The 21,267-nt window shown below is 33.7% G+C and overlaps 1 protein-coding gene across 1 annotated transcript in view; it reads right to left on the bottom strand.

Annotated features, from left to right (window-relative positions):
* LOC132750767 (negative elongation factor A-like) overlaps positions 1-21,267 on the bottom strand; it is a 29,239-nt gene that overhangs the window by 6,069 nt on the left and 1,903 nt on the right. Inside the window, exons 2-10 of the mRNA XM_060740809.1 lie at positions 14,343-14,514; positions 11,545-11,706; positions 10,068-10,157; positions 8,909-9,066; positions 8,389-8,452; positions 7,536-7,666; positions 7,032-7,140; positions 4,059-4,318; positions 3,526-3,625 (exon numbers count right to left, since the gene is read on the bottom strand). Of these exons, the coding sequence (XP_060596792.1) occupies positions 3,526-3,625; positions 4,059-4,318; positions 7,032-7,140; positions 7,536-7,666; positions 8,389-8,452; positions 8,909-9,066; positions 10,068-10,157; positions 11,545-11,706; positions 14,343-14,514 (1,246 nt within the window). The remainder of the gene's footprint in view (positions 1-3,525; positions 3,626-4,058; positions 4,319-7,031; positions 7,141-7,535; positions 7,667-8,388; positions 8,453-8,908; positions 9,067-10,067; positions 10,158-11,544; positions 11,707-14,342; positions 14,515-21,267) is intronic.

Raw genomic sequence — 21,267 nt, 5'->3', positions numbered from 1 at the left:
TATTATCTGAAAGTCTTCATAGAAACAAAGAAATACCCTTTTTTGCTTTAATCCTCGTTGTGAGCACCATAACCTCGTTGTGAGCAAGACAAGCGCAGTGCGTGTATGGTTTTAATATGTAATTCAGATGGTGAAAATATAATTTTCAATCTACCAAAGCAATTAAAACGTTTTTGCACAGCAGCATTTCTTTGCAAGACGTTGTGCATACCCCACAGGGAGGCATATTAGTTTTTAACTGTCCGTCTGTCAGTCCGTCAATCCGTCCGAAAACTTTAACATTGGCCATAACTTCCTTATTAGTAAACGGATTTGATATATATTTGAACACAACATCACTTAGCACAAGACCTTCCTACGGACCTGTATTTTTTTACCTTGACCCCTGAATGGCCTTTACCTTGAAGGTCAAATTGTCAAAAACTTAACAAGAGGGCCATGAAGGCCCTGAGGTCGCTCACCTGTATATAGGCCTCCCCCCCCCCCCCCCCCCCTGGCAGGGCCAATTTTAGTCCAAGGGCTTTTTTTTTAACAAACTTGGTAGACACTCATAAGAAGATGTTTCATGCTAAACATCTAAGCTCTGAGCTTATTGGGTTTTTTAAAGTTTTTACTATACACATAATGACACCACTAGGGTGATGCCAGTTTTGACCCCAGGGCTTTTATTTGAACAAACTTTGTAGACACTAACTTGAAGATGTTTCATGCTTAATTTCTAAACTCTAGCTATTTCGGTTTTTAAGAGAAGAGTTTTAAGTTTTTGCTATATACATATAAGGAAAATCAATGACCCCCTGGGGCGGGGCCAATTTTGACCCCAGGGCTTTTATTTGAACAAACTTGGTAGACACCCATTAGAACATGTTTCATAATTAATATCTTAGCTCTAGCTCTTTGAGTTCTTTAAAAGAAGATTTTTTAAGTTTTTACTATTTGCATATAGGGAAAATCAATGACCCCCGTGGGCGGGGCCAATTTTGACCCCAGGGCTTTTATTTGAACAAACTTGGTAGACACTCACTAGAAGATGTTTCATGCCAAATATCTAAGCTCTAGCTATTAGGGTTTTTTTTAAAGCAAATATTTAAAGTTTTTTCTTTCGGTTGCCATGGCAACCAGAGTTCTGCATGGAATTAAATTCTTTGAACAATTTTTAAAGGTGACCACCAAAGGAACATTCCTGTGAAGTTTGGATGAAATTGGCTTAGTGGTTTATGAGGAGATGTCATTTAAAGTAAGACAGACGGACGACGGACGAAAAGCGATCACAAAAGCTCACCCTGTCACTTTGTGACAGGTGAGCTAAAAATTGGTCATAACTTCCTTATTAGTACACAGATTCTACTCATATTTTGACACAACACCCCTTTAGGCAAGACCTTCAAACTGATCTGTATTTTTTTTTACCTTGTACCCTGAATGACCTAGAACATCCAAAAACTTTAACATTGGTCATAACTTCTTTATTAGTAAATGGAATTAATTCATATTTGGACACAATGCCTCTTTGGACAAGACCTTCCAACTGACCTATATTTATTTCACCTTGACCTTGAATGACCTTCACATTGAAGATCTAATTGTTCAAAAACAAAAAATCTATCTGGTCCATAAATCAAAGGACAAAGCACCACTTCGGGGGCATTGTCAACTTACCGTGACACTTCTTGTTTTACATACATGTACCTTGGTCAGTCTTCAGCTCAGGATAAACACATGTATGTGTGTATCACACAGATTGTGAAATTGTTGAAATATTCATAAACTCCCCGTAATGTTCACTCGAGCCACACTAGAGTATACGAAATAAAATACCTGATTTACCCCCACTGATTAGTTCTTCTGTTAATCTGATGACTTGTGAATGTGAAGAATAATTTTCAAAAAAAGAAAAAGAAGAACTATTGCAAAGAAAAACTATTGTACAAAAACGTTTTGATTGCTTTTGTTAGATTGAAAATTGTATTCTCGCCATTTAAATTACATATTAAAACAAGACAAGCACTGCGCTTGTCTTGCTCACAACGAGGTTATGGTGCTCACAACGAGGATTAAAGCAAAAAAGGGTATTTCTTCGTTTCTATGAAGACTTTCAGATAATAATTTACGCTGAAGACTTGTGGGCATCTGTTTTAGGTTAGAATGCACAAAACCTCACCAGAATCGACGTTTTCAATGTTAAATTAGGTCCAAAGAGAAGTTGTCTCCAGTTTTCCAGCTACCCCGAGTGACTGCGTCGCACGGTATTTCCATCAAATTGTCCACCAACAGGCAATATCTTTACATGTGCATACTCGGAAAACACATCGCTAGCTAACTGCATTCCGATATTTTTACATAAATGTCTGTAATCTTCAAAAATTATGAAAAACTCACCTTGTTTATCGTGTCACACGTCATAGATGGGTGCTCACAACGAGGAACGGAAGTTGCTCACAACATTTTAACCGATGGACATTTTTCACTCATTGTGAGTTAAACGGGCGTGGTTAATACCCTCTTATTTCTGAATATTGATGCAGATGAACATTCACACATTGCAGATTAAAGCACATGTCATTGTATTTTGTACCTTTTCTCGGGAGAATAAGTCTAAAACTTTTACTAAAGATAAAAATACTTATTGAAATGATCTTAAGTTAGTCCTATAGTTTGATGCAAGTCCTACGACTTAGGATAATCCTAGGACTTTCTATGAAACCCAGCCAAGTTTTACAGAATGTGATTGCAGTATGTTTTATAGGTTGTATCTCACTGAAAACTTCATTATTTCATTGATATGTATAAGATAACTGCTTATCTGACCGTGCAAGTGATAAAAATATAACAAATATAATCTTTTCAACATTTCATATCAATACTTTTTCTTGACATTTCAAAAAAAATCTATGAATTTAGGAATTCATTTGATCTCATTACATGAAATCATTTCAGCCATAAAAAGAGACCAATTTACTATATTCAAAAAAGTCTTTAGAATTTTGTTGAAGATGATGTATGCATTAAACCACTCCTTTGTAAATTTCATTTGGCAACTTTCCAGGTTTACTGATGGAGAAAGACCGCAGGTGTTCCTTTATGCATTATTTCAGACCACAAGTGAGAGCCTGAGTGGAACCAAAGAACTTCCATACCCTAGCTAGACAAACTCCTTCACAGGAAGGTGTCCTGTTGTTTATAGAACTTACTATTATGAAAGAGTTACAACAGATATACAACAAATGGTCAGTCATCCCATAAGCTAACCATGAACAGTTATGAAATGAGCCACGTCATGACAAAACCAACATAATGGGTTTGCGACCAGCATGGATCCAGACCAGCCTGCGCATCCGCGCAGTCTGATCAGGATCCATGCTGTTTGCTATCAGTTTCTCTACTTGTTATAGAGTTTGTAAGCGAACAGCATGGATCCTGATCAGACTGTGCGGATGCGCAGGCTGGTCTGGATCCATGCTGGTCGCAAACACATTATGTTGGTTTTGTCGTGACGCAGCTCAAATAAAAGATATAGAATTATACCTCTGGATCCAGCCATGAAACCAAGAATTAATGCTTTTTCTGGTCTTGTAACTTTGTTGGAATTTTTAAACATATCTTGTGCTTCCATCATTTGTTCACGCTGCAAAAAAAATGATAAAAACGTCTCATTAATGTTAAAATTCATACCCGGAAAAAAAATACATTGTTTTGCTTTTAATACATGAAAAACTCAAAGTGGTCTTCATACTCCAAAACCTATAGTCTTACACACAGTCTTGGACACATATTTATTACAGTACTAAAAGTTGAGTTTTAAAAATACTTGTATATAGCACTTTATTGTATTTAAATGTTAATACAGACACAATTCTTTCTTGCTACCTTGTAATACATCTTTGTACTTTTTTGTTTGACTAATCATACAAAGTCTAGTAAACTCAACAATGCACTGTATTTTAAAATTGTACTGCTATAACAGTACAGAAAAATATTCAAACAAATTACAAATTTAAAAGTGTTTTAAAGTCCTTCAATTCATTTTGCAAAAGGGAAAAAAAGAGGCTAAAACATACTGTAAGAGAAAGTCCTTTCTTTGCTTGTGGTTGTTGTTGCTGCTGCTGCTGGGCAGCCAATGGTTGTGGAACATTATTTTGAGGCTGTGGCTGGATTGGTTGTAATGGCTGTCCAGTGGGCGTGGCAGAAGTTTGATTGATAGCTGCTTGTTGAAATGTTTGACCAATGGATGGCAAGACAGTAGTTGTTCTGATTTGTGATTGGCCAAGTTGTTGTTGAAGTTGTTGCTGTAAGTTGTCCCGAGCTTGTTGAGTGTTTGCTGAAACAGAGGAGGCTGAAAAGACAACATATATATATACAAGTCAACATACTTCTTTACTCAACCCTTACTTTCTAACTGGTTAAATAACTCATTGAACAAGAAATCTTCATGTCAGAACGTTATATGCCTGAAGCATGTGCCGATGTAACATGTACAATTATAAAATGTGAAAGGATTAAATTTAGAAAAACAAAATAAAACAACCAGAACAAGTTATTGATTGGACAAGGATTTTACAAAAGTGTCACTGAGACCTTGACATTTGATTTAATGACCTCAAAATTAATAGCGGTCATCAACTTGCCAAATTGTCCCAGGTAAATTTTAAAAACCCAGGCTTTTTCCTTCTCAAGTTGTTGAGCCGACAAGATGTTACAAAAAAAGTAACTGTGACCATGACTTTTGACCTTCTGACCTTAAAATCAAAAGGGGCCATCTACTGGCCATAGACTATGTCCCTTCGAAGTTTCACAAACCTAGACTTATACTTTCTAAAGTAATTGATAACACAAGGATTTTCCAGTGTCACAAAGACTTTGATTTTTGAACAACTGACCTTAAAATCTATTCCATGACCCTATAAAGTATGAGGTCAACACACCTAATAGTTCTCAACATAATGTGCGAACTTAGATGTGGCTATTAAATAAACGGAAAAACAGGTTGAAAGATCTGTAACAGAAATGGAATCAGGGGCCTTTTCTTTTATTTTCTTTTGTTTAACAGAGGGCTATTTGCCTCTTACTTAATGGCTACTGAATTAACTCTCTTGTTCTCTATTATTCTGTTTACAGTAAGATGGCCTCCTATTCACTTTCAGTAGTGTGGACAAACTAGCACCATACCAAACAAAGTTAAATTAAGTGTATAAAAACTTTATGCCATCTTTTGGAACAAGTACAGTAAAAACTCTGAAAACCGGACCCTATCCGGAATTAACCAAAAGTCCGGTTTTCAGAGGATTCCGGTTTTCAGAGGTTTTATACATTTATTGATAAATATGATGTGTTTGAACAATGACTTTGTTCAATGATTTTGTATTTACTTTTTAACCCTTTTGTCTAAGTCATATTTTAATTTCTTTTTGCAATAAATACCGTAAGTAATTTTATTATGCAAATCCATAAATGTAATTCTGAAAATCAGAAATTAAAACACCTTGTCTGAAATATATCTTCTTAATTGGCTTTTAAAATATGTAAATAATGGAATTTAGTATTACTATTTTTGCATATGATTAATATCAAAACAAAGATAACTTCAAGGTAAAAATTTTAAGGAAAACAGGAATCATTTAACAAAAGTTTTCCACTTCCACTAGACATTTTATATTTTAAAAAAAAAACAAGAACAAATTTAAAACATTTTGAAAAATCACGCCTATACAGGGTCAGACACAATTACGATGAAAGAGCTTTAATTTAATAGCCAATAAGAAATTAACACAAACTGACAAGTGTTTTCACACCTGCATAGATAAAAATATGTGATCCTTAATTGGTAATTGAACATATCACCTGTTGAGATTATGTTTAATCTACATTAAAATACACAGAAAGTTGACACTTAAAATTGCTGTCTGGTTTTCAGAGGATTTTTTATGCATGTTTAGCATTAGAAACCATAGGAAATCGTCCGGTTTTCGGAATTCAGAGGTTCCGGTATTCAGAGGATCTTTTTTCATTGAACATATAAGGAGAAAATATGGGACTTTTAAAATGGTCCGGTTTTCAGAGGATTCCGGTTTTCAGAGGGTCCGGTTTTCAGAGTTTTTACTGTACATTGCTGTGAAAACAAACTTATTATTTCAGTCCAAAAACCTAACCTATGTACTCTAATAGCCAGGTAATTAAAAATCAGACCCAAAAATAATCTTTTAAACCATTAGGAAATATTGCAATGTGCAATAATGTTTACTTAGGCTTTTTTATTCTGTTTTTTTGTTTTTGTTTTTTTTTTGTTTTGTTTTTTGCAGTGAAAACTTTAGCTCCACCTTTTCTATACATTGCAAGGTCAACTGCTGACACAAGGTATCACTATGTGTTCTTTTGTGAAAACAAGGTCAACTAGAGACTATGTATTATTCTAGTGTAGCCATTTTGCATTAAATGGTCAAAGATCCATTGTTATATGGTACTTGCATAAAGACAAGTTGCACAATATTAAGAGAATAATAAAATAGTTTACATTTGAATCAAAATCATCACACAACTGGCCTGGGAAGAAACAAAATTTCATTGAATGGAGATAAAATATAACACCTAGAGCATGTATTTAAGTTAAAAGTTTTTTCAATTTCTGATTTAGACACTAAGCTATGATTTTATTCACATTTTGGGGAAAGGTGATGGACCCCCATCAGGTGGGGAAACATGTTGTTATTGGCATTTTGAGAACACAAAATTAAAAGCAGCAAGGTTTGAAACAATCTTTACTGATCAATTATTCAATTTCAAAATAATGCAAATCAGGATAAATCTGCACATTCCCGTAATGTTTCCCTCAGTTTAAATCACTGCAACAATTTTAAGGGCTGTTCCTTATTTTTAATAAATTTTGAACAGTAAAACTATTCTATAATTGGGAAAAAAGTATTTCAGGAAGTGCGCCAAAACTATGCCGCAAATTGACCTTAAAAAAATCACTTCAATGGTTTGAAAATTCTATTTCTAAATGAACTGAACAGAATACATAAATATTGCACACATACCAGTAGGTGATGGGTCCGGGATTCTTGTATTTGACGTGGGTACATAAGACACAGTCTGTGTTTGTGGTAATGATGAGACAGCTGAACTTGGACCAATGCCAATTATCTTCTAAAAATATATCAAACAGAAAGTTCATAATAATTGTATCATATGCCAGGTCATGCATAATGTTCACTTTGCTAATTTCTTTAAAAGAATAAATTGTACAGAAACACATGGAAATGTTACAAATTTTGATAAATGACATCATGCCTATCTTAATGGTATGATCAATAATCTTTGTTATACACATAAAAATCTATAAATATTATTTGGATTGTATCAATGATGTTCAATTTATACAAAAAGAGTAGGGCAGTCTTTTTATATTTTAGGTAAATTTTACATTTCATCATAAACATTTTTTTACCAATTATTGGTCAGTAACCACTATAATAGTCACTCTGAAAAAAAATGAGCACAATGTCAGTTTAAAGGAGTTCTTTTATAAAAATAAAACTTACGGCTGGTGCTGGGGATACAAGTCCTGCAGCATAATCTGGAGTATAGGGGGCAGGGTTTGTTGTTTGGTTAGCTGCAGCAGCAGCTTTTTCTGCTTCTCTCTTCTCCTTTGCTAGCTCATTAGCTTCTATCTCTGTAAACAGGAAACCATTGCATAATTGTTGTATAAAACACAAAACATGAAAAAAGCAAGCTGTATACCAACAATGGCAATGTGCTTTATTTTAAGCCAATGTGCTTCATTTAAAGCCAATATACTTCAATTTAAGCCATTATGCTTTATTTTATGCCAATGTGCTTTGTTTTAAGCCACTTTGCTTCATTTTAAGCCAATCTGCTTTGTTTTAAGCCACTTAACTTCATTTTAAGCCAATCTGCTTCATTTTAAGCCAATCTGCTTCATTTAAAGCCAACATGCTTTATTTTAAGCCAATCTGCTTCATTTTATGCCAACATGCTTTATGTTAAGCCAATTTGCTTCATTTTAAGCTACTCTGCTTCATTTAAGCCACTTTAGATATAGCTCATTTGGTTTGTATAAGGAACATAAGTTTATATATTATATCAACCTTCAGCCTCCATGTGACCATGTGAACTACCCATGCCACCAGCGCAGATCAAGATCAGCCAGCACATCCGTGTCATATGCACTGTTTGCTATTTAGTCATAACATAGTTTAAAGGTTTCCCTACAAATGATGAATGGTTTTGTCCAGAATGAAAGATGGACACATCCATTTAAGGTATTTAGCATGGTTAGGGTTAAAACTGTGCAGGTCATAACAAATTTTAATTATATCAAACACATGACTTATAAATAATCTTTATTTTAGACTATTATACTCTTATTCTTACCAGCCTGCTTTCTTCTCCTCTTGGCTTCTTTAGGTGCTAATGGTTGCTCAGTAATATCTAGCAACTGAAACAAATGACTGACATATCAATGACCACTTAATAAAAATACAAGTATTATGTTTTTCAGTAATTAAAGAACTGTGAAAAAGGAATTATCACATATGTCATGGAACATTTAATAAAAATGATATTACACTAGTGTAATAACTCTTTGACGTGACATCATTTTCGTTATATACAAACATAGCATTAAAGCACACTAATGTCAGCATTGCACTATAGGCGCTTATACATCATAATTAGAGCAGACAAAAAGAGGTTAAGTCATCTGCCTCTTAACACAGGGTTCAAGCCCACTGAGGTCACGATTGTGTTTACTATAAAATCTCACCACTATTCATTGGTCTCTTAGAGTTCAAATAAGCTACAAACTGTCTTCAATCAAACTTAAACGAGTAATATTTAACTAAGATCAGAACAGTGTAGAGAAAACAAAATCACATAGAAACTGTTGTTTTACCTTAATTCCACCTTCTTTTTTCAGAGCATTCAATCTGTTAGGAGTTCCAGCAATGGAAGAACCTGAACTGCCAAGAAATCCTGACTTCCTTCCCACAGAGTTTGGACTCAGGAAACCCCCAGTTGGTACATTTCTACCATGAATACCCTTCAAAGGAGCTGAAATTACCAGCATAATACAATAATATCAGAAAAAGGTTTAAACTAAGTTGTTTTTTTGTTGTTGTTTTTTTTGCTAAAGTCTCAGGGAAACTCTGACACACATTTGTATGCATTATTTAGTTTAAGAGGTCAAAGCCACTGACCTTCAAAATTGTAGTCAGAGTCTGCAAGGTTGCCATTAGGAGGTAGCTTGTGGACTAAAATGTTTGTTTCAAATGCATTTTATGCCACCTCAATATTTAATAAACACTCTTTGATTATGTGATGAAAACCAAAAATCATGTATCTTGAAATAAGGCATAAAAGGCTACACAAATACTACAGATAACCTTAATCAAATCAAAGTTAGAGGGCTGCAGTGCATTTTTCTAAATAAAAAGACTCTTTTAATTGGTTCTTGATAACTTGTCAGTTTTTATATATCCAAGTGTTAATGTCATATGAGCATAAAATATGGTGAACAGGTTTTGCAAATTATCAGCAGTTCACTAAGAGCACATGAATATCTTATATTTTCTCAGTATTAACAAAATCTGACAAATTAACAAGAGCTGTTAGAAGGACAACGTGCTGAACTATTTTCAGTGCTTAATATAAAACAAGAGCCTGGATAGCAGAGAATATTCTTAGTTCATAAAGGGCCATTTTTCCGTCAAATTCCATATTAATATTGTGCGCATTGGAAACTGACCTACTATTATGTACTCAAATAAGTGTGTAAAGTTTGAACCCATTCCGTTCAGTAGTTTTGGAGATAACAACTTGCTTGCATAAAAATTAACTTATGTGTGAAGCCGACACCAATAAGTATAAACCATGTAGCTGTACTATTCTTAGGACAGTTGACCTGAAAATGAGAATCAATTAAACACAAGATACTAAACTTGCAAAACCTTAACCAATGTATGACATCAACACCAATGAGTATAGCATATGAGACTGTACTATTCTTCGAACAGTTGACCTAAAATATGAATTTGTTAAAACATGACACTTACTAAAATCGTCCATCTTCTTGGCAAAACTTCGTACTTTGATTGGTACATAATCAGATCCATTTCTCTTCCTATTAACAGCTGCTTCCGATGCTGGAAATATTTTACACTTTGTACAATAAACATTTGAAACAACTTGATTGATGAACAGACTTTTTCAGCAAGTAAAACTTCTCATAAATTAACAACAAAAGATGAACATTGTGTGATTTTGTATATCACAATTATAATTCAGTTTCAACATTTAAGGTATGACAATCCTAATGTATTACCTCCCCTTTGAAGAGTTTTTAATTGGGCTAGAACTACTGTAAAGTACATTGAAACTTCAGGTCGTGGGTTCAAACCCCAGAAGGGTAACCTTGTTCTTTTAAAAAAATTATTTATGTATCTCTCATAACCCTTTGCTAAATGCTAAATCTTGTAACGAATATTGAACCTGATATTTTCAAAGTGCAATCAAATCAAAACAAGACGGTAAAAGTATTTTATATTTGACAATATCAACCAATATACTTTTTAGAAAATCAAGGGAAAACTTTGAAAACAGGCACTCATTTAAGTAAATTTTAGGGATTTTTGAAATCTCAAAGTAGGAAATTGGTCAAACACATGTTAAAATTGGATGGGGTAGGGTAACATTTTTATACTTATTTTATAAAGAAGAGTTTATAAAGAGTAGAAACAATCATTTTGCTTATGAGAACTGTTAGCTGAATGTTACATTTTGTTTCTTATGAAAACATTTTTCATTACGCTGATATTGTAGATTACTTAAAGGTTCCTTATTTCTGAAAAAGGATCCTTCTAACATCCAAGATTAAAATCAGAAAAGTGGTCATAACTTGATTTTCGTACGGTAAAGTTTGTTGAAATTTTGCATACAGGTGTCCTTTAAGGTATATATCTAACCTATGTAGTCAATTTTTCAGTTCCTTACACTTCATGTTAGGATGGTAATACCTAAATAAAAGAATCCCTTTTTAGTTCATGTAAATTGAAATTCCTTGTATGTTACAGCAACTTTCTAGACCATGACACATTTTTTAATCAAAGGTCATAACTAAGCCAAAAATCATTCAACCAGAAAACTCATAATATATGCAAAGGTACTTAAAAGGAAATAATTTTAAAATTTTTCTTTTAAAATTTAAATTTTAGTAGAAAAAAGGTTTTTAAGGTCCAGCCCAAAATTTTAAAATCTTTTTAAAAGGGGCCAAACTCGGGACAAAAATATTAACCATAAAAGGGAAGATGATAAGCACCCACTTGACTTTTAGTAGCTGGTTCATTTCCTTTTAAGTTTGGATGAAATTGCAACAATAATTTTTGAGAAGTAGTCCAGACAAGTTATGTGACAGACGTAGAGACAACAATAAAATGATCTGTATTATATTGCGCATAAAAATTACACCTCCCAATACAAAGTTTTAAACCATACCAAAAGTTATAGGGCCAACAAAATAAAAATAGAACTTACATTTTTGTAATAGTTCAGCTCTTAAAGCAGCTGACTTTGGTTTACGTTTGAGAGCAAAATGTTTGGTGGGAAGTGGCTGCTGTCCAGTTGTAGCAATCAGTGCCGTCTTGTTTAGAAATTGGCATTCCATAGGTAACATCTTTACATCTACTGAACGCTTCACTTTAATTTAAACAGTAAAAGAATTCTCATACAACCTTTACATTACATTTCATCCCTGATCTACCAATCATAGTTTCTACCCTATAAATGTGTAATGTTGTTGCTGATATATAAAACAAGCAAATTCGTTGAATTTATATCCCCCTCAGAGTACTGGTTATTACTAACGCAACAACTGAAGACATAAGGCTTTATTTATATATCTATCATGGCGTAAACAGTAATATTCTTAGTACATAATAATATTCAGGGCAATAACAGAGTCTGAATTAACTCGGTGTTAAATAGTAATATCTGGACATGGCAATGGGATGTAAATTGCCTTTTTGTATCTATGGTTTCCCATAAAGTTTTGTTCAAATCAATACAGCAGTTGCAAAGAAATAGCAATATTGCTCTATATTAGGGCCGGGGAATTATATTCGAATATTCGAATATTCGAAACACTACCGAATATTCGAACATTGAAAAACGAATACGAATATTCGAAAAAAAAAGGAGAAATGTTTCATTTTTGTCATTACTTTCAAATTTCAATTCAGATCGTAAATTAAACCTTTGCCCTTTCTTTCACCAGGTGGTTCAAATGTTTGTATGACGCGTGTCAACAATTATCGCCAATTAACTGTGAAAACTTTGGGGTATATGTTGATCAAAAGGGCACCCATTTCACAGTTTGCAATTTACCTGTTGAACAGTTTATAATGTAAATTTTTCCGATTTTAATTATCTTATTTATTGTTTTCTGTGTTAAAATCTTTCAGATTTATCAATAATTGTCTTAAATTTTTGTGAATAAGAATAAATTGGCACCATTATTTGGCGCATTATGAAAGCATATGAAGTGTCAAAATTCTGTCAGAATACATTTATTCCGTAGACATTAGACTCCGTGTGATATTTACCTCGTTATAGCTAAACTTATCTAAAGAATATTTTAAACTTTATCTAAAATTATAAATAAAAATATTTTAATACAAGTTAAGTTTCAATATCATTATGTGTCTTTGGGGATAAATGGCTACGATGATTCATATTACTGTCAGTCAAGTCACGTGAGTTACCTCCCGTTAATAAGACAGCGGTCGGGTTTACTGAACAAAAGGCAATCAAATTATGAATTTATTTCAAAAGTAAACATATATATCTCGATTTACGATATATAAATTAAAAAAACTTCGACATAGCAATAAAGGTATTTTTAATCGCCGATTATTCCAAGCATTTTAAAGTAGTATAGTATTCGACGCAGTCAATTTCGGATACGTATACGTCAAAGAGAAATATTGGAACAAATGTTGTAAAAACGAATATTCGAATATATTCGAATATGGAAAACGAATATTCGAACATCGAATTCCTTATTCGTTCCCAGCCCTACTCTATATATATACATGTATACTACATAACTAATCAAGGCCCATAACTCTGTAATGAAGGGTCTGGTCTGAACAAGGCAACAAATTATGCACATCTCATCTTGGTATTAATGGTTCCCATAAAGTTTAATTGAATTCCAGCCAGTAGTTGCAGAGAAGTAGCGTGGAAACAATTATTGCTCTTAGAGTCTATATGCATACTGCATAACTAATCAAGGGCCAAAACTCTGAGTTAGTGTATGACCAGAACAAGGCGATGATATGCGCATCTACTCTTGGTTTTGAAGGTTCCATAAAGTTTGCCCTATATGCATACTGCATAACTAATCAAGGGCCATAACTTTGAGTTAAAGTGTCTGACCGGAACAAGGCAACGATATGCGCATCTCCTCTTGATAGTGATGATTCCCATAAAGATTCCTTTAAATTCCAGCCAGTAGTTGCAGAGAAGTAGCGCGGAAACGGTTATTGCTCTATTTGCATAATACATAACTAATTAAGGGCCATGACTCTGAGTTAAAAGGTCTAACTGGAACAAGCCGGCGATATACGCATCTCCTCTTGATTTTGATGATTCCCATAAAGTTTCAATGAATTCCAGCCAGTAGTTGCAGAGAAGTAGCGCGGAAACAAATTCGGATAGACAGATGGACAGCCAGAATGACGTCCGTTCTAACAGGAGAGTAATAATGTGGCTACTCTATTGTTCTCTCTATTGTTGTTTTTAGCCACACAAAAGAAAATAGCCACATAATAAATGACATCAAAGAGAAAGAACAGTTACCTATTGTCCCTCTAGCCACATAATAACTGTCCTGTGAGTGCAGACAGACAGAAGGATGGACGGATGGACAACGCCAAAACAATATCCCCCTCCCTATTCCATCGACGGGGGATAAAAATGTAATAAAATAAGGGCTGAAACAATTGTGTGAATCTCAAGCAATAATATTGCTTAATATAACATTTTCACTTCTACTTATTATGGTTATCATTCGGACTTATTATTTAATTATGTTAAGACATTTTGAAGCTGCAAAATAAGTAACTTTACTTTCCTGATGAAAGTTCAGATGTACAAAAAGTAGAATCTTAAATAAAATTAGTTAAACTGACCGAGTGTTTGACCGGTTTTTACACCCTTTCAACAGTTTTCAAGTAACTTGTTAAGTTCATAAAATCAGGCTACATTATTTCAAATACCATCACAATTTTTATAAATATACTTTCATGAAATTGATCAAATTATCTTATTACCCATCTTCTTAAGGTCAGCCAAAACCTCTGCAAATGTTCCATTATTATCCTCTAACTCAAGATTGAGGGCTCCAGTTGCTGGATATGTGCGCAAGATCTCTCCTACCATAGATACCCATTGGTCTGTATCATGTATAGCTGACATCAGAATCTCTTCAAGCTGCCCTTTACACTGGATTATACAAATATTATATATATTAATAATTTTTCAACAGAAAAAAAACTGTACTATGTTTTGGTCTACCAAATTTTACACTTTTACTTTAATTTGCCACATAGAACAGATTCAATGTATAATATATACCAATTGTCTTTAATGACTTATACCAAAAATCAAATGATCAAAAGAAGACAAGGCTCTTTGAATATATACCTAGTTGAAAATAAAAGATAAACAAAATAATTAATGCACAGTTGCTCTTTTAATGTGTGATGTTTTTTCATATTTTACTTAGTTCTATAAATCTGATGTTGCTTTGAGATATTATTACTTCTTGGAAAAGCAATGTCATACTGAAAATGCACATAAACCCATAGCACGGTCTCTAAGAAAATCTTGCGGAATGATAAAACACGTAAGTCAGCATATAAAATAAATACATTAATTTTGAGCTGTTTATGAACAAGCAAATTCGTTGAATTTATATCCCCCGCCGAGTACTGGTTATTATTAACACAACAACTGAAGACATAAGGCTTTATTTATATATTAATCATGGCATAAACAGTAATATTCTTTGAACTTGATAAATATTCAGGGCAATAACAGAGCCATAACTTTGTGTTAAATAGTAAAATCTGGAAATGCCAATGAGATGTATGCATACTACATAACTAATCAAAGGGCCATAAATCTGAGTTATAAGTATCTGACTGGAACAAGGCGACTATATGCACATCTCCTCTTAGTATCCCATTCCAGCCAGTAGTAGCAGAGAAGTAGCGAGGAAACAAATATTTTTCCATATGGATACTGCAAAACTAATCAAGGGCCATAACTCGAGTTAAAGTATCTGACTGGAACAAGCCGACGATATGCGCATCTCCTCTTGGTATTGAAGGTTCCCATAAAGTTTCGTTGAACTCCAGCCAGTAGTTGCAGAGAAGTAGTGCGGAAACGATTTTTACTCTGTATGCATACTACATAACTAATAAAGGGCCATAACTCTGAGTTAAAGGGTCTGACCAGAACAAGCCGACGATATGCGCATCTCCTCTTGGTATTGATGATTCCCATAAAGTTTCGTTGAATTCCAGCCAGTAGTTGCAGAGATATACTCCGGAAACGATTTTTACACTATATGCATACTACGTAACTAATCAAGGGCCATAACTCTGAGTTAAAGGGTCGGACCGGAACAAGCCGACGATATGCGCATCTCCTCTTGATATTGATGATTCCCATAAAGTTTCGTTGAATTCAAGCCAGTAGTTGCAGAGAACTACTCCGGAAACGAAATTCGGACGGACGGACGGACAACGCCAAAACTATATCCCCCTACCGATTCCATCGGCGGGGGATAACAAAAGTAGAAAAGAAATACATTAAACAAAGAAGAGGGCCATGGTGGCCCTGAAATCGCTCAGGCTCCATGGCCAAGGCCAATTTTAAACCTGGGGCTTTTATTTGAACAAACTTGGTAGACACCCATTAGAAGATGTTTCATGCTACATATCTAAGCTCTAGCTCTTTGGGGTTTTTAAAAGAAGATTTTAAAGTTTTTACTATATACATAAAGATAAAAAAACAATGATACCCAGGGGCGGGGCCAATTTTTTACCCCAGGGCTTTTATTTGAACAAACTTGGTAGACACCCACTAGTAAATGTTTCATGCTTAATATCTAAGCTCTTGCTATTTTGGTTTTTTAAAAGATGATTTTTTAAATTTTTACTATTTACAAATAAAGAAAATCAATGACCCCTTGAAGCAGGGAAATTTTTTACCCCTGGGCTTTTATTTGAACAAACTTGGTAGACACACACTAGAAGATGTTTCAGGGCCAAAAAACCCTTCTTTGTAGAGGCCGAATATAGGCTGCTTCCCCAACCAAAATAGCCTCTTTTTCCCCCACTTTGGTCCTCAAAATTCCCCAGTCTTTTGAAATTTCCATAGAATTTAGAACAAAATTAAATGATGGTGTTGAATTAAGGTCTTTTACTGCCTTATTTTAAGTATTTCCCAGTACTTTTTGCTTTTCTATTTTAAAGAACTATTTTGAAGAACTTGTTAAAAGTTTGTGTTAAATTTGAGTATGCCAAAATCACGCATATATTTCCCCAAGAAAAAGGTTGAGGCCCCTTCCCCAAAAATGGTGTTTTGGCCCTGTGTTTCATGCTTAATATCTAATCTCTAGCTATTTTGGTTTTTAAAAGAAGATTTTTTAAGTTTCTACTATATACAAATAAGGAAAATCAATGACCCCCGGGGCGGGGCCAATTTTGACCCCAGGGCATTTATTTGAACAAACTTTGAAGACACTGACTAGATGATGTTTCATGCCAAATATTTAAGCTCTAGCTCTTTCGGTTTTCTAAAATAAGTTATTTTAAGTTTTCTCTTTTGGTTACCATGGCAACCAGAGTTCTGCATGGAATTACCGGTAAATTCAATTTTTAAAGTTGACTACCAAAGGAACATTCCTGTGAAGTTTGGATGAAATTGGCTTAGCAGTTTATGAGGAAATGTCGTTTAAAGTTAAAGTTTACAGACAGACGGACGGATACTGGACGGACCCCAGCAGAAAAGCGATCACAAAAGCTCACCATGCCAATTTATGACAGGTGAGCTAAAAAGTGAAACATCCAAAAATCCTGTTTTAATCCTTTTATTTAAAATTAAAGTACTTATACAGCCGGTCACACAGTGCACAATATCAGACTGGCTTATCAAATGCACGTGTTTAAGTAAGTTAAAAGTTTTCAAACAAAATATTTTGGAACAAAATATTTGTCCATGCACCGTCAGTGTGTACAAATATATTTTTCCATACAAAATTGGAATCAATCTGTCTATTGCTTTACCTATCAAGTATGGCAGATAAGCAAAGATAGATTGTTGTTTTTTAAATTGATAATTACATTGTTTGAGATTTCTTATTAATGATGGAGCATGAAATTGACAAAAAATCTAATAAACTTTAAGTAAATCTTGAAAGGCAAGACAATATTTAGAATTTTAGACATGTTTTGAATTTTTTCTGTTGTATGCATTAATAAGCAATAACTTTAGATGTCGACGGCCATGTATGCTTTAAAACCCCGAAAATGCCTGTTACTGACAATTGTAGCATTTTTGAACCTTCCACAAAATCCGTTTTCAATTCTCCCCTCAACTTTTTAACCAACACTTGGGGTCATTTCCCAAACCCCCGGGTTTAAAATGCACCTGTAAAAGGGTAAAAAAATCTCTAAACACAAATGGGCATCTGTCTTAATCATTAAAATTAATTTTTAAGCCATTCCCATAAGAAAGAATAAAAAAATTCTCATATACTGGCAAGTCTCAAAAAGGTAAAAATTGCACACTCCAAAATATAAACACAAAGTTTCAAAACAAATTTAATTAAACATGTTTAATAAAAACTTGAGCGGTGGCCTAGTGGTTAAGGTGTCTGCCTCTCAACCCAGAGATCATGGGTTTGAGCCCTACTCGGGTCTCGACCATGTTTCTTCATATGATACCAGTTCTGGTTGGTTCCAGGAAGCGAACACAAAAGTGATTAATGTAAGTTGCAAAAATTTGTTTTGCAATCCAGCTAAAGTAAGTATGTTTAAACCAAACCAAACAATGAGAGATTATAAACCAATTTGATTTTGTGTAGTCACTGCCAGCAATACTGTTTCCAGTGTTATAACTTTAGTAAATTGGCTATAAGGCTTATTGCAACACTGATATTCAAATCAATCTTTATTTGGCTAAAACAATTTAAAAAAAAAAAAAAAAACAAAAAAACAAGAGGGCCATGATGGCCCTGAGTGCTCACCAGAAACAACTGCTTTTCAGTGTTGGAAATTATCCATTGTATATATTTTCTAATATTAAATTTGAGCATAGAATATGTTTAAACAATAATTTGAAGAAATGCTATGACCTGGGACAGTGTTTCCGCTACTCTGCGTTTCTTGCGTTTTTGACGCAATAATTTCAAGAATGATGCATTGGAAAAGGTAAAGCGCGTTTTCTATGAAGCAGTGATAATCTGCCTTACATGTAATTAGATGCATTTTCATTAAGTTATTTCTCCTATTATTAGTGCCATCGTGTTAAAATCGGCAATTATTGTTTCAGTATCCGCAATGGCCATCCGAAATTTATTTATTTCCAGTAACTGCGGGATGTATAAGATGCTAACCTATTCTGTGTCGTTATCGGCACAACATTTAACCGTTCTACAATCAGTCACGGTATCCACGATTTAGACATGCACGGTCAGGGTGTAAACAAGCGATTTGTGCATGCAGACGCTTTTCTCACAATGGCAAGCACACCACAAAAAATAGGGGCTTTAGTCAGTGACATAGATAACAATGTTATCTACATCTCTGCTGTAGTGGTCAAAAATATCTAAGTTTCTGCAATAAACAGACGTATGACAGGTTAAATGTTTTCATGCAAATAAGACTTGGTTCTTCCTTAAAAGATTTTTCATTTGCATCTGCAAAAAGTGAGAAATTGAAGTTAACATGTGAAATCAAACAGTTCTGAGATTTACTTTTGTAGTTTTTACTTGATAAAAGCCTACCCAAGAATGCTACAAAGTTTGGTGATCATCTATCAATTATTTCAGTAGGAAATGATGTTCAAAGGTTTTTCTTATTTTAGCTTTAGTGACCCCTAAAAGGGGCTAATCAAATTAATATGAGCAAACTTGATAAAAGACTACCCAATAATGCTACAGACAAAGTTTGGTGATCATCCATCAATCAGTTCTGTAGAAATAGATGTTTAAATGTGTTGCTATTTTATGCATAAGCGGCCCCTAAAAGGGGCTAATCAAATTTATATGAGCAATCTTGATAAAAGACTACACAAGAATGCTACAGACAAAGTTTGGTGATCATCCATCAATAAGTTCTGTAGTAGAAGATGTTTAAAAGTATTCTATTTTTAGCTCTGTTGACCCTTAAATGGGGCCAATTGAAATGAAATGAGCAAATTCAAGTGTGACTGTCACAAGGATGCTACAGACCAAATTTGAAGTAAATCTATATAAATATAGTCTACATTTATATTAGTGTTGTCCCGATTGTCTCTGAAAATCGATAACTAATCGGACCACCCCAAAATCGGCAACTATCGATAGTCCTTTTTAACAAGAGCTGTCTGTAGGACAGCACGCTCGACTATTCTAAGTGCTTGATAGTAAAAGAGCCTTTATATTGTTTAATTTTTTAAGTTCACAAAAGGGCTAATTTTTTTTTATAAATTCATGTTATAGGCCTAAGAGAGAGTCTAATTATACAGTATTGGCTTGACTATTCGGAAGGTAATGTCACAAGGGTGTTTTATTGAGTATAATAATACTAATTACCTATGAATAAATAAATTTGACAGAAAAGGTACAAAGGCTTGTTATTAAGATGTTTTATCACGTAAATCACTGCTTTATTATTATGAATGCATAAAATTGTCCCGAAAAAGGCACAAACCCTTCAGTAGTTATTGAGATAACAACTTACAAGAAAAACTTAAGCATGAATTTCTAAGTTGAAAAAGGGGAGAAAAATCAGCCTAAATGCAAGATAGAATTATGGATTTTTGTCAGTGACCTACAATTATGACCCTAAATGCATATGTGAAGTTTTTAATAAATATCTTTAATAGTTATTGAGATATGTAAAACTTGCATGTAAACATTAACCAAGAGACTAAGTAGAAAAGGGGATATGAATCAGCCTAAATGAGACTAGAGTTATGGAACTTGATCAGTGACATACAATTATGACCCTCAAATTATGACTCGAAGTGCATGTGTAAAGTTTCCAGTAAATATCTTTGAAGACCTTTAACCTTTAACCAAAATTTCTAAGTTTCAAAGGGGCGAATAATTCTGCAAATATTGTAGGCAGAGTTATCCAACTTGTCAATCTGATGTACCTTGTTACTATAAAAAAGTATTTTAAATTTCAATTGAATATCTCAACCAATAATTGAGATATTTGACTTTACAAAAAAACTTTAACCAAAATTTCTAAGTTCCAAAGGGGCATAATTCTGTTAATATTGTAGGCAGAGTTATCCAACTTGTCAATCTGATGCACCTTGTTACTAGAAATAAGTATTGTAAGTTTCAATTGAATATCTCAAGCAATAATTGAGATATTTGACTTTACAAAAAACTTTAACCAAAATTTCTAAGTTAAAAAGGGGCATAATTCTGTCAATATTGTAGGCAGAGTTATCCAACTTGTCAATCTGATGTACCTTGTTACTATAAATAAGTATTGTAAGTTTCAATTGAATATCTCAAGTAATAATTGAGATATTTGACTTTACAAAAAACTTTAACCAACGCAGACGCCGACGCCGGGGCGACTACAATAGCTCTCATATTCTTCGAATAGTCGAGCTAAAAATCGATTATTTTAATGTTCTACCACCGCATGAATTGCTTAGGGCGTAACTTTTTTACACGCGGTCAAATAGAAATTTCCCGACTGAATCTCTTTAATTCCAGACGATCCTAAAGTCTTTTTTGTATTCAAAACCTATTTATCATGGTTAATACTACTTTAGAAAATTATAGTGTGTAATAACATAACATTATAAACTTATATATAATTATCTACTGTAGTTAAATTAGTGATCTACAATACTACTCATTTATATTGTGACCTGTTGACTAGTACTAATATTGACTGCCATAAAGTTGTATTATACAATAATTGACTGTCACAAAGTAGTATTAGGTATTTGTGTTGT

The sequence above is a fragment of the Ruditapes philippinarum genome, unplaced genomic scaffold (genome assembly GCF_026571515.1).
Source record: "Ruditapes philippinarum isolate M1 unplaced genomic scaffold, ASM2657151v2 ctg558_1_1_1_1, whole genome shotgun sequence".
NCBI lineage: Eukaryota > Metazoa > Mollusca > Bivalvia > Venerida > Veneridae > Ruditapes > Ruditapes philippinarum.
Note: the sequence above shows the minus strand (reverse complement) of the source record. Positions and strands in the feature narration are given on the sequence as shown.